This window comes from Thermobia domestica, chromosome 16 (assembly GCF_964235325.1).
Source record: "Thermobia domestica chromosome 16, izTheDome1.hap1.1, whole genome shotgun sequence".
NCBI classification, from domain to species: domain Eukaryota; kingdom Metazoa; phylum Arthropoda; class Insecta; order Zygentoma; family Lepismatidae; genus Thermobia; species Thermobia domestica.
Window position 1 is genome coordinate 108196100 of NC_137469.1, and position 15444 is coordinate 108211543.

Below are 15444 nucleotides of genomic sequence, written 5' to 3' on the forward strand. Positions count from 1 at the left end.
AGATATACGCACTAGCTAACTGAACAAAGGGGGCAGTCGCCGTGGGCCAGTGCAGGAGGAACGTGTTGACGTTCGCTCGTACAAATTGCGTTTTCCTAAAAGCAGCATTCAGGCTGCCTAGCTTTCTACGTACAAAAGTGATAGTTTATTTTCACACAGTGAATTTTATATAAGTGCACTTATTTAACAGCACGTCATTAACGACCTTATGGAACAGAACTCATACTTCTAGCTCTTATCTGGAACTCTCATTAAAGCAGCAGCAGCGGAAGGTTAACTTTGGGACTTCAACTCCACAAACAGCGCACATCCTCGAATACGGGACAACGAGGGAGCAACATCAACAGGCTAGCCGAAGAAACACGTGAGTCTATTAACATTTTTAGCCACCACAGTATCCGCTATTTGAGCCACCACACCGTCGTGTTACTGATACTGAGTTGTTAATAGTAGATGTATTTGAAACATACATTCTTGTAATACTCGTGCTTCTATAGTAATATTACACTTGTTTTATCAAAAGGTTATTTTGTCATTTGTTGTAATATCATATGTGTAGCTTAACCAATATTTTATTTACGTTGCTTACATTTTCGCCCGCCATGTTCCCAGTCATCGTGAGTGAAACTGTAGGCATGGGCAAATAATCGTGATCGTCGTAGGGCAACTGGGAATTGTAACAAAAAAGGGGGAAATATGTGAGAAATAAACATTACTCCGAACCACGACGTAAATAACGATTACAAAAGCAAGCCATATTTTATTATACAGTAAACATTCTCGTTGTGAAGGTTATGGAACAGATTCCAACGAGCTAACTTTTGTGCCTCCCGTGCCAATCCTGTAGAACAGCGTTTCCCAACCTTCTTCAACTTGCGGCACACTACGGGTGTAACTTGAATTCTCGCGGCACACTCATAGATATTATTATTATTATTATTATTATTATTATTATTATTATTATTATTATTATTATTATTATTATTATTATTATTATTATTTGCAAATATAAAATACCATGGTATTTTTTTTTTCTGTGATTACTGATCTCCTCACAGAGATGTAAGCGCGATTTCTGGTTTTCCCCTATGCTAATTCATTGTGCTTATTTTTTATTCTAATTTTAAAATAGAAAACAATTGTAATGAAATACTGAACTCAGATTTTTAAAAATACGCTTTCTCTTTCGAAAACTGTATCCAACCTTTCACTAAGAACGAAGATCACTAAATAACGAACAAACAAACAAATGTCTTGTACTTTTAACTTTGCTATTTTAACCAAAACCAGTGCATATTATTGCAATCACACAGCTTGCGATGTGTCGAAGTCAAAACACAGCTGTTGCACAAAGTGTTATTCTGTCATTCACGTGCCAAAGAGTGTTCTACGAACGTTCACTCGACGCGTACCATACAAGTGTTTCCATTTCTCGGTGTTAGTATGACTCTCAATTGAAGCGTCACAAAGCAGCTAAACGTGGAAATGTGTACAAGCCGAAATACTGTCTGCTACACAGTATAATAGATGTAGAATAATATATTATAATTACAGTAATTTTTACCATGATAGAAATTAATAGTAAGGTGAAATACAAAAATGTACATATTTTTTCCTATGTCATCCGATTTGGTTGCTATAGAATTAATAATTTTGTTTCGATTTCCTCGCGGCACACCAGAGGTCCATTCGCGGCACACCAGTGTGCCGCGGCACACCGGTTGGGAAACGCTGCTGTAGAAGAACAAGAAGAAATGTTTGATTTTTTTTGTTTTTTGTTTTTTGTTCTTTTTTGGGGGGGATTAGGAGGGACGGAGAATTTTCTTTTGGAGGGTAACTCTGTTTTGTATACTGTAAAGGATAGTTTTCTATCAGTACACTTCAGTGCCGTGCGCAGGCGTTTGGCAAGGGAATCTAAGCTTCCAATTTCATATAATTTCACGTGTTTATATGCATATATTAGTGCGATAAACATTTAGTTTTGCATAATATCTTGCTCAAGGGATGTTAAAACTCCTAAACTTCCTTGTATACGCTAGTGGTTGACTTCAGGGTGGCCCAAACGTAGGTATGCACCCCTGCATTGATCAAGTATAACATTCTAGCTTATATGTTTCTGTTCTGAGCTTAAGATGTAAGTAAAAAGACATTAAGAACAAATAATAAAGAAACTAATAAAAACAATGAGTTGAACAGTACGGGACTGTATACCTACTTTTGGGCCACCCTATTACGATACAAGTCCTGGGTAGATTTAGCCACTAGCGAGATGCCCCTTTGCAATTGTCTCCTCCGTCGTTGTCACTAATCGTGCATCGATAGCTATCTAATATAATAATATTATAGAACATATAATTGTATTTAAACGGCGTGAAATTAAATATTCAGTTCTGTAGCGTAGGGGAGAACTTCATGTGTAAAACAGGTGCATAATTATCATATGCAATTCAAGTTGAAGAATGTGATGCCTGTGAAATAGACATTAAAAGTTTTACACTGCAATGTTATGCTTCTGGTTACCGTATGTTATACATAGCAGGTGTAAAGGAATAAGTGAGAAACAAATTCTCACTACACTTCGCTTAATTCCGTCATCTGTTTCTCTTAGCCTTGCAGCCACAGACTTATATAATAACTCAAGCAAAGCTAGCACAACAGGTGGTGGTGGCCATTCGCATGGATTTCACTTCCTGATGTAATGACCTTCTAACATTCCTGAAGAGACTAAAGAAGTCTTGTTTATAATTTTCACTAGTGTGTCGCTGGCCAAGAAGATCTCGTTTACAATAATAATTATTAAAGCTTTTCTCAAACTCATATTATATATATCCTTTGAGTTAAATAGTTAACGCTTCCAGTTTTAGTATGAGAGAGGTGAGTTCGATTTGAATTTTAGAAACGACGATGACTCTCACGTAACCTCAAAGCTTTAAGAAACGTCGTTAAACTCAGCCAAGCAATTTCCATTCCACTGAGACGTATCGTGGCTTCATTCGATTATGAATTAGATTTCTAGACTTTTGACATTTATGGCCATGTTAGCCCGCATAAGGAATGAAATTAAAATGAAATGAAATCTTTGAGTTTTACGTCCCATGGTTATGCCAAAGGAGACGGTGATGATGAGTAATGAATGAAATGGTGGAATGAAGAAAGTGGGAGGAAACGGGAGAACCCCGAGAAGACCCACGCACACGGTGTTTGTCCACCACAAAGTTCACTTGGCGGTGGCCGGGATCGAACCCGGGACTACAAGCACCAGAGGTGAACGCTGTACCACTGAGCCCCGCGGCCCCCGCATAAGGAATGCTGTCTCTCGATGATCACACTGCCCGGGGAAATGGAAAGGAATGAAGAAGGAAGTGGCCTGGGGCAATTATGTTAAGTACCATCCTGGCATTTGTGTAGTGTGAATGAGGAAAACTTAGGAGAAACCTCACTCGGATGACTGGCCTGAGAAAGCTGTTACACCTTTCCAACCGATGTCCCCACCGGGAATCGAAGTAGCTTCATTCGAGTTGGTAGGTATATCCAGAGCCGTAGCTAGAGATTTCGGCGCCCGGGGCGAAGTAGAATTTGGCGCCCCTACACTCATCTTACCAATCATTATATATATATATATACAGGGCCTGATTTAGGGGGGTGCAAAGGTGCACGTGCAACCCCCTTCGTTGTAAATATACAGTATCTAAAATGAGAAGCTACCAGTGAAAATAGCAACACTTTCCGAAACTTTCTTCTATCGTGTTTCCGTTTGGACAGAGCTTTGAAAAAAAAAAAGAGTTTAAGTCGATTTATTGTGTAAAAATTAGTTGGTCCAAAAACATAAAAGGTATTTTGGGCTTTTTTCTAAAGCTGTTAATATACGCCGCCGATCGTGAGATATTTAAATGGTCCCGCGCTCAAAGTGTTAAAGAAAATCGTGAGAGAATTTGATCGTCAGGTTTTTTTAATTTTCGAAACCCTAAACTACATACCCTCTTAAATAATTAGTATTTGTTTATTTTCTTATCTTTCAGCGCGCAAAGAAAGTATTTGATCCATCGGAAAACCATGTTCCAAGGAAGCGAGGCCGTCCTGTGGGCAGCACAAAACGAAATCAAGAATTGGCAGCTCAAGCAGCTGCAGCAGCCGCCGCGGCGGCAGCGGCTGCAGCTGCAGCTCAAGTCCAAGCAGTTTCAGCAATACCCACAACAGGAGTGACAACAACTACAGCTACCACAATGACCAACGGCTCCACGAACCCTGTAGCAGCAGTCACTGCCACAACGACACCTACCACTCCAACACGCTCAAAGGAGAAAGAGCTATGTGTCTATTGCCATCAGATGAGCAATAGGCGAGGGCTGTACGAAAAGCTTTTGTCATGCAAGGACTGCAATACGAAAGGTAAGTGCCTTAAGATTTGTATTTTTGTTTGTTTTGCTTTATATTACAATGACTTTGTTAGTTACTTTTTTATTTGTTAGAGTCTATTATTGCCATATTAACCAGAGCTCTCTGGGACTTAGTGGTAGACGATTCACCTCTGGTGTGTCAGGTCGCCGGTTCGATCTCAGTTCGCTCCAAGTGGACATTGTGGTGGAGAAACACCTTGTGCGTGGGTTTTCTCGAGATTCTTCCGTTTCCTTCCACTTACTTAATTCCTTTCTCATCATCATTGTCTCCTTTAGCATACATGGCAATACCGTGGGACGTACAGCTGGAAGATTTCATTGGAGCTCTGACTTTTTGTACAGATACTGAAACTCAATGTCAATACAGTATTTTCACATAATCAATGTGTGTAATTTTAACTGTAAAATTCAATGTATTATCACGCACGAATGTCGTTATATTGCGTATGTGCGTGGGTAACATCAGTTTATTAAGCATTATTTCAATAGATGGCAGAGTGGTTCAGTTCTAGTTCGAGACCTCTAACGGCGAAGTGAGGAACTATAGCCTTCCACAAGAAACTATGTAGTATTTTAATGTTATATAATAATGATATATAGTTATATAATGATAATTATGCCTATTGTGCTGTATGGTTGCGAAACATAACCTCTTAGTTTGGGAGAAAAACACAGAGTATTTGAAAATGAATTCTGAAGCAAATATTCGAACACTTCATAACGACGAACTACATAACTAATAATCTTTTTCCAAACATTGATAGAGGAATCAAGTCTAGTGGGTTCAAGTGGGCAGGTCATGTAGCCAGAATGGAAATAGATAGACATGCTTCCAAAATTTTGACTGGGAAGTGGAAACCTAGTCGGAAAAAGACCATTAGGAAGACTAGGCACAGATGGGAGGACAATATTCAGATTGATATCGCAGAAATAGGAATACAAAGTACACTCACTTCCAAAATTATTGTCGCATGTCAATAAATATGTTGTTGTAGGAATATAATTTGATAAAGAATTCGCCCGGTATTTCTTATAATGTTAGTATGTGTATAATCGGCAAAGACATGTATGTGGAAAATTTCATGTCAAAAAAGCAGTAAATAAGAAAAAATAAACCGAAAACAAAATTTTCCTGTCCATTTAGCAACATTTTGTTTTACTTATTCTAATATTCATATTTATAATTCTTTTCCTATGAAATTGACCACAAATATACATTACCCGATTATACACATAGTATAGTATTAAAAGTACCTTGCAAAATCATTTTCAAATTATATTCTTGCAAGAAGACAGTTATAGATATGCGACAATCATTTCGGACATAAGTGTACATAGAAACCTAGAACCAGTTAGCTAAGGACAAAAGTCAGTAGAGAGCTTTTGTAAATGGGGCGTTGAACCTCTGGGTTCCATAGACCATAGAGATAATGAACAAACTCCATGGCTCTGTAGTGTTTGTCTGATGAAGAGGACTTTAGGTCCTCGAAACTGTAACACATTGTAAGTATAGTTTTTAATATATTTCATTCTGCTCTGGTCAGAACTGTGTTTTATTTGTTACCATAGAGATAGTTAGTTAGTTAAACGTAAAGAATTGATTGCCTTATATTGAGTAAATACCAAAAAGGAATTATTAACCGGTAAAAATTAAAAATTATATTTTCATAAAACCCAGTAAAAAAGGATATTTTTCTTTTGGTGGAGGAAAATGAAGACATTAGATTTGACTAAAAATATAGGATGCGAGTAAATGTTTTAAGTGTCGCTTTTGTTTTCAACCATCAGACAAGTAATAAGCACATCGCATCAAGTATTGTACGTACTGATTATAGATGGATTGCAGCGAACTATTCCCCTAGTACACACAAAAACTTTAGTTCTCAGTCTTAAGAAGAGCGTTCAATTTTAGACTTTCAGATTGTTAAGTCTTGAAGAACGGCTATGTCCATCTATCTTTATTTCCGTCGACAGGTATTATAGTGAAAACAGTAACAGATTTCGAGAAACAATTTTATGTAATCGATTCAGCGTCCCAAGAATAGGTTCCGTCTCCTCCAGTAACCCGCTATTCAAACCAAAAGTAGTAGAAATGAACCACTTCCAGTTTCATTGTTGGTTGGTGGGCACCGAAGATCAAAAAGGTAATAAAAAGCGATACGCAATTTTCTGGAATCGATTCGGCGATCATAACCACACGTAAAAATATTAAAACGGAAATGGTTCGAATGTTTCCGGTTTCAATATTGATTTGTACAGAGCAAATACGGTAAAAGATACCAAGAAGTGTTCTTTTGGAGTCGACTTAGCGTCCCAAAGAATATGATTAATTTCCTTCAATAATCCTCTATTGAAAGCGGATGCAATTCAATCCTTTCCAGTTTTACCATAGAACAAAAACTATTAATAGACCGCGGAAAACATTTTTTTTTTTATAAATTAATACAACACCTTAAGAAAAGAGATGCCGTCTTTGTATCTCGTTATTAAGACCGGAAGTGGTAAAAAGTTACTGCATAACAGGTCTCATCTCTCACTATCGCTGGCGCAAATCCCGGGGGGATGAGGGGGACGTGTCCCTTCCAATCTTGGAACTGGGGGGACTGTCCCCCCAATAATCCGATTTTTTTTTTTTTTTTTTTTTTTTTTTTTTGGAGGGGAAATGTAATGATTTGTGTCCAATTGACACAGAGGAAAGTGAGTTGAAATTGATGTTCCCCCAGAATAAGCCTCAAATCCGCCCACCTCCCAATGTTGAAGTCTGCTCCCGGATCCTCCACAGGATTGTTTTTCAATTTCACGAATATTTTGAGCTTTGCTTAACAAAAAAAAAAAAAAAAAAAAAAGTCTTACTTGTTGCGCCGCCGCTCACTATCTCTGTATTGCAGCCGGGAGTTATAATCTGCGTCAGTATTGAATTTGCATAGATTGGTAGTATGCTGTAGTTTCACAATGCGAAACAAAACTCACATGTATTCTTAGTCCCATATCTTCGTTTTAACTCACCAAAAAATGATTTCCTCCTCATCAGTGTATTTTATAAAAGCATTATTTTTGACAGTTATTATTACAGCCCAAACTTTGACAAAAGTAAAAAGCACCCATTGCTCTTCAAAGGAACTTGAGCTTCAGATGACTTTGGCTCACGAACATCAATTCAAACTCTTTAGAACACTCAACTACATCACACTGATAGCTACCAAATTAGTGGGCAGGGCAACTGTACAAATATGCTGAATTAGTATGAAAGACGGACTTTAATGTGTTATATCATGGCAGCGTTTCTCAAATTGTGGTCCGCGGACCCAGGTGTGCTTTTTTGTCCTCATAGATTGAACATTAGTGCCAAAAACACAGAATAAAGTGAAAGTCAAGTGATTGTGTATTACACTGTACAGTTGAGAATCTCAAACAGGTATAATTTATTTGGTATAATTTATTATACCACTTAAGAATATATTAATTACACGAATTCTAATATGTTATACCTAGGTAAACCTATAAGTGTATTGCATATTATAAAAGATTCGTAATAATCTTCAATTACAGAAAAATAATTTATTTCGTCTATTAATACCAATATTAAGAGAATTATAATTAATACTATCTTAGAAAATAAGTATACTGGTACAGTGGTATATGCAAAAAAGAAAAAAAAAGAAACACTTTCGAAGGGGACTAGAGTATTGTGGTCTGTAGAACATTCTGACTAATAAAAGTGGTCCCCACTTGCAAAAGGTTTGAGAGACGCTGTTTTAAGGCATTTTATTTAACTTCGTATATATATTGACTCACAGAATGGTAAAATGACAGTCAAAACCATGTCTACCACTAGTGCATCGTTACGAACTTTAAAACAAAATCCCAGTCTCCCATTATTTATGTTTTGTTTGTGTTGAATCCGACCTGTGGTTCCATCAACGGACTTCTTAAATAATCAACGTATGTGTCACGAGTGTTAGGAGAGATGTGAAATGTGGGCAACGACGCTTTCTCGGTTATTGACAAATTCCGTCGACGGGCATTCATTTCTCATAGCAACGTTTCAACAGCGCTACGGTAACCATCCTACACGCAAGTATTCCACATACAGTATCCCATCCCACACTACAAGAATCAATAGAAACGGGAAAAGGTAGAAATGCATTAAAGATAAAGAAGATGTGATTACCATTTAAATAGTATATGCTTACAAATTTTGGCGCACTTTTATTTCATTTTACTGTATAATTTCCTCTGTTAGTAGAAAGAATATGGTAATAGTGCTTTTTATACATGATGTAATCATTGCATGCAATTTTACATGAAAAAAATGCATAGTGTATAATTAAGAGCATTAAGAGTGTAGAAGTACGTGCGCCATCTTTGTTTTCTTTTATTTTAAAGTTTTTAAATGTCAACCAGTCATGTCCAATTCTAAAAATAATGAGTCTCCCAACATTACAAGGTACGTTTCGCTACTGATAATGTTTTAGAAAATTAGGGACCAATGATACGGTCTTTAAACAAACCAAACCATTATGTGTTCACGGTTTATGCGGATTGTGATCGGACCAGTAAGGCAATTTTTACAGGTCATATGCCCCTTAACATAAAAATTTGCTACATCGGAGAACATGATCTTGCTATTTAAAAAAAAAAAAAAAAAATCCACATCTTGCATCTTTACAGAAACCACTCGGAGGTCAAGATCGTCTTGTACCAAACAGTGTAGTAATTGCAACTTGAGAGTGATACTTGTTCTTTTATTTATTATTATTATTATTATTATTATTATTATTATTATTATTATTATTATTATTATTATTATTATTATTATTATTATTACGAACATCCTATTACAGGCTTAAGAGCGCGTTGATTTCTGCGAGTCGAATAGGCCTAAATCTTTGCGAGGACCACTTCCTGTATACTTCTGATATACTTGGTCATCCAGGTCGGGACACATAGACACATTACCTGTTCTTTTGAATTTTCGTAGCTAGCAATCTACCAACGGGGAGGGGAGGTGCGCCACTGGCTTCCGATCTGAATACCGTCGAGTGAATTTCGCTGACATCGTGTGTGTATGTGTGCTCTTCACGTCCACAGAGAATGATATCTGCCTTATCCTCAGCAGTCAACATACATCTGCCACAACAAAGAAAGAACTTGTTAATTAGCCAGCGTGACTCATCTGTAGTAAGAAAAGAAAGAAAACACTTGTAAATTAATCACCATAATTCGCCTACAACAAGAAAAGCAGTGTATGAAAACTAAATAGTTGCTCTAGTGTGCTGCGGTGCGAGAGTTTTTGGCCCACCCTGTATAATCGGCTTAGCATTGAGCATATTGTCGTAGTCCCTGGTGGAAACGCGTGAAAGCACGTAGTTTTTACCTTTGACAGGACGGTACCACAAGTACCAGCACATTCCTGCCATCTACATACGTATATACTAACTATTTACAAAACAGCAGCAAGGTCGTTCAGAGCAATGACCGCTCATGTACAATGTTTACACTTACATACATTGTTGTAAAGGATTAAGAGTTTATCTAATCTGCGGATGAATTCCATTGCAATTTGATAAAGTTTCAGATATATAGGCTCAATGCGTAGTTCCTGATACAAGACGACAAGCGTGGCAATAACTGTAGGGCGCCTTCAGGAGGTTTACATTCGTTAAAATCTCTAAAAGAATTCGTGAGTGTAATCCCTGATGAAAGACGCCAACTGCGGCAATAACTCGGGGGGGGGGGGTAGAGCGCCTGTATAGAATGTATAGAAGAATGTAATGTGAGCCGCCCAAGACAGTGATAACTCATGAGTGGGGACACCATCTGTTTTCAGGGACTTGCCCTTGGACTTCAATAGATGACTATCAATCTTTCTTCAGAGATGCAAGGAAATGGACTCTAAAGTCATCCAAGTCTAAGATTGGATTTAGGATTTTAGATTTCTGGGCTTTCGGCATCTAAGACCATTTAACCCGTCACGCATGAGGGATGACGTCCCTCGGCGAGCACACTATCCAGGAAAAGGGAAGGAAGAAAGGATTGGGGAAGGAAGTGGCCTGGGACCTATAAGTTAGGTACCATACCGGCATCTGCCTGGTGTGAATGAGGAAAACCCAGGAAAACCTTATTCAAGGTGGCTGGCCTGAAAAAGCTTTTACACATTTTCGACTGAGTGGCCCCACCGGGAATCGAAACCCGGGACCGCTCGCACTACGCTACGCGGGGCCACCAAGCGTACCAATGACTTATTTAACAAATGAAACGCAAATGAGGCTTATAAACCCTTACTCTTCGTCCAGTCTTTGTGTTTATATACCACACCCATACTCAAAGGAACGATTTACTGTGTTTATAAGCTACCCCCGTATCTTAATGGTTAAACTAAAGTAAAAGTCTTTAGCGCATGACCCGCGAGCCAGAGGTAGGATTGTAGGAAAATTAGGTGACATGAAAAGTAGCGGAAAATTTAGGAACGGAAGACTAAATAATAGGTGATATACAGTAATTGATTGTTGAGAATTTGATGGCTGAGACTGTTTCTAGGTACCCTGGTAATCAATCTAAAGTTTATTCAAGGAACGTTCAGTACCCCATGTAAACAAATACACATGGTGATTGTTCGATTTTATTGGTTAGAAAGCCTTAGAACACCCATGCGGCAGAAGAAAATAGTCCTTGCTTATAAGGCTCATTATCAGAATTCCTTAGAATTAGACAACAGAAACAACACTTTATCTAAGAACTAAATTGAATTAATGCAATAAAAGAGAATACACATGCATTGAAAGTGGTTTTGACACAACTTTAGTGCGAATCACAGTTAACAATATGGCCACATGCGGGGAATAAGTAGAACATCGACAGGGTACAAGCACGTGCTTCTCGAAAGAAGCGCTGACCGATAGCCAATCATCCGATGACTGGCGGAAAAATTCAATTCTGCAATGTTTACAGCCAATCATCCGATGACTGGCGGAGTAATACAATTCTGCAATGTTTACATCAGGATCAGAAGGTTCGTTGAATGAACTTTACTCGCGCTCATTCCTAAAGCCGGGGAGAAATTTATGCATCACAAATGTAAATAAAAGTACTGAAAACACTTCTAAGTATTTTATGATCATCACAATTTACTGTACTTTGTCTGTTATACAAAAATTTTAGGTTGAACATTGGAAAAATATATACAGAAGGAAGATAATACCTACATGATTGGTATATAGGGCTACAATTATACATCACCTAGAAGTTTACACGGGCTCGGGCCTCAAAGAATAGCTCACTTCGGGCCCGGACCGTAAATTTTTAAATATACAACCATATTTCTCGGACCTTTTCGGGCCTAGTAAATATACAGTACAACGATGTTTATCGGACTGTTCTCTCTGGAGAATTCTTAAACCACATCAAAATTTGTAACTTGAGACGCCCATACTAAAATTCTGATTATCATTATGCAATTAAGAGTAAAGCTAACTGTGGAGAGAAAAAAACTAAAAGTAAAAGAAATAAACATGCTTAGCTTATCTGTGAGTGAAAGTATTGTTTCTTACACTGAATTAAAGGAACAAAGGCATTCGGAACAAGTTGTCTTATTTTTGTCTTCTTCAAGACAATGTTAGTTTATATTTTAGTTTTTTTTAATTATTATTTCTTTCTTTTACTGATAGAAGTACTTCTTTCCCAAATTCTCCACAAAAAATATAGCATTTCTATTTTTCATTTTGGTAAAAAAAGAAATGTTGCCGAAACTGAATCGCAATACAATGGACGTCGAAAATATTACTAAATTACAAAAAGGAGAATATGTATTAGTGGAAAACAAGCGCTGCAAAAGTAAACTAGAAAATTAAACCTCTAATTGTTGTAAATAAAAATACAATTTTGTGTTAGTTGGACGTATTTCGGGCTCATTTGATTATCACACGGGCTTGGGTCTAAAGGCTAAAACATATTTCGGACTCGGGCCGGGCTTCATATTACAAATTCACGGGCCGGGCCGGGCCCGGGCTAAAAATTCGGCCCGTGCAGACCTCTTAACATCATCAGCCATTTATAGTAGTGATACAAATTATGAGCAACTGAGGCAAGGAACTCGCGCAATGTCTTGTATATATTCTTTAACTTGCCAATACAAGTTCTCAATCTCACTTCTAAGCGTTTATATATATATATATATATATATATATATATATATATATATATATATATATATATATATATATATATATATATATATATATATATATAATTTATGCTTTCTTTGGAAGCCCCTCCTGAGCTGATTGTGCACGAAGCGTGCTCTCATCAATGTGGAAGGAACTAATAAATTTCCAAATCGATGGATGTTTATACCCAACTGAGTGGAAAAATCTATTATTTCATCCTTCGTTTTTTTTTAGTTCGCAGTTAATGCTGCACTATTTTTCATTCCAAACTTCTGGAAGAAAGAAGATGGGAGGATTCCTTCGTCCTGTAAAATCTTTCGAACGTACCAACGTCTCTTAAAACTTTCTGAATCACAAGTAAAGTCAAAATAATTGACAAAATTTGTAGCTTCTCCGCAAGTACGTAATACATATCTTTCGTAACTTTTAAGCCTTTGCCCGTTTCGTATAGCCTTGCTGCTGAACGGGACTGCAGCAGAATAATCCTAATTTTTCTTCACTTCTGTATTTTCTTACAGTCTTAAGTTTTATTTTTTTTCTCCACGAACTTTGACTTAAAGAGGAAAAGCACCTTTATATCTCTACGTTCTCACCGAGTGTACTTATATAAGTGTATATCACAGCAATTAAATGTGAATTATATTGCATTAACTGTAAATTCCAAAACACACTTACTGGGAAGAATAAAGTTTTAACAGATAACTATTTATCACCTAATTTTCCATTGTTTGCTACGTCTCCTAATTTTCCACTGTTTGCTACGTCTCCTAATTTTCCACTGTTAGCTACGATACTTAATTTTCCATCGCCTAGTTTTCCTCTTAGTGTTGTCGGTGGTAACGGTGGCTCAATGGTAGAGCGCTTACCTCTGGTGCATGGGATACCTGGTTCGATCCCTCAGCCAAGTAAGTTTGTGTTGGACAACATTGTGTCCGTGGGTTTTCTCAGGGTAGTCCCGTTTCCTTCCAAATTCTCTTTTGTCCAATTCTTCTGTCATCATTCACTGGCCTTCGACATCCTTCTCCCTTAGCCTAATATACGTAATCGTGGGACGTTAAATTGAAAGATTTCATTTTTCCAATTGCTGTCGCCTATTTCTTCATCACCTAATTTTCCGTCGCCTAAATTTCCTTTTACTGGCCTACATAACTCTTTGATATGTTGGAGCGCGGTGGCTCAGTGGTAGAGCGTTCACCTGTGGTGCATGGGGTCCCTGGTTCGATCCCAGCTTGTGCCAAGTGAACTCTGTGATTGACAAACAGTATGTGCGTGGATTTTATCTGAGTTCTTCCGTTTCCTCCCACTTTCTTCATTCCACCATTTCATTCATTTTCATCACCAGTGTCTTCTTTAGCCCACCAGGCATAAGCGTGGGACGTAAAACTCAAAAATTTTCACTTTAATTTTCTGTGATATGTCCCGCGTCCATTTAAAACAAAGAAAAAGTGCTAAAACATAAAAGCTCGACTAAATAAAATTCGATTTTACAGTATCATTGATTAATATCGTTAGAATTGGGCGAGGAGTAGGGCATCCAAATTTGCAGAAACCGATACTCCCAGGGGTGACATTATTGTAGAAAAGCTTTTCTTTAATATATATATATATCGCACGAATGATATTATTCGGAGTTTTTGAACATTTTTTGAGAAGGACAGATTAACTAAAGTCGGGACACTCTATGCTAACTTGGTCATTGGGAAAACCTGAAATCGAGGGACCTCTACCTACAAGACAGGCTTGAAGCTATCTCGTCTCGAAAAGTGTATCTGCTTTTGTTGAAAGAGCTCTGTCTCGTCTCATAATCAACCCTTAATACCGTATTATAAATTAGTTGATCGCGGGGCCGCGGTGGTTCAATGGTAGAGCGTTCACCTCTGGTGCTTGGGGTCCGGGTTCGATCCCAGCCCACGCCAAGTGAACTTTTCGGTGGACAAACACCGTGTGCGTGGGTTTCCTCGGGGTTCTCCCGTTTCCTCCCACTTTCTTCATTCCACCATTTTATTCATTTCTCATCTTCACCGTTTCCTTTAGCCTAACCGGCATAATCGTGGGACGTAAAACTCAAAGATTTCATTTCATTTTTAGTGGCCCGCGATCATAGGGCCCCTTCTTTCCATTTTTCTCTTACTCTTTACGGGCCTCCCGGAGCCTGTGGGCCCTCCCGCACGGCAAGGTCTGTAGGGCCATTAATTACATTCCTGGGCCCGTTCCATACATAAATTAAGGAGACAATATTAACAAATCTAATCTCAAAGTTATACGAATAACTATTATTTCTAGGGCCCCTAACAGTAGACATTTTCCACTGAAATGGGCCCACAACTCATTTTTGTTTTATTTATCTTTTGTGTGCTATTTTGTTCATGTAATATAGTGAACCTGTTTGATGCTTCATTTATAATTTCATGTTCCTATCGTATATGGAGTAAGAAAGTTTTGTCTTAAAATGGCCCCCCTCGAACTTCGGGGAGCTTCCCTGGGAGGGAAGTTGCCCCCCTTGTTATCAACATGATCTGTTGTTTTTAAACTAAAATTTTAGTTCATTTTCTGTTTCCTCTTTTCTTTTTTTTTCATAATGTCCTTGAAACGCGAATACCAAAGGACATTCAGAATACACTATTTTATACGAGGGAGGTCGGAAAATGTCTTCTGTTTTTTTCTCTCTGAGAAATAGTAAAGCTATTGGGCAAGCAAGACATCGGTTTGGTGACCAGGAACCTAGAGGTGACGTTATTCAAGTGCTAGCATACAATTCGGATGAACTATTCATTCTATGGCCAGCACGTACAAGTGGTTTGAACTATCAACATTCAGCGGTGTTATCACTTGCCAGACGCCGAGAGATTGAAGTGTGCCGTTCACAGGAAGCGACTTGGCGT

At 37.9% G+C, this 15444-nt stretch overlaps 1 protein-coding gene across 1 annotated transcript in view; it reads left to right on the forward strand.

Moving 5' to 3' along the window:
• LOC145673319 (histone acetyltransferase KAT6B-like) overlaps nucleotides 1-15444 on the forward strand; it is a 130426-nt gene that overhangs the window by 75594 nt on the left and 39388 nt on the right. The window contains exon 2 of the mRNA XM_081742915.1: nucleotides 4020-4389. Coding sequence (XP_081599041.1) covers nucleotides 4020-4389 — 370 coding nt within the window. The remainder of the gene's footprint in view (nucleotides 1-4019; nucleotides 4390-15444) is intronic.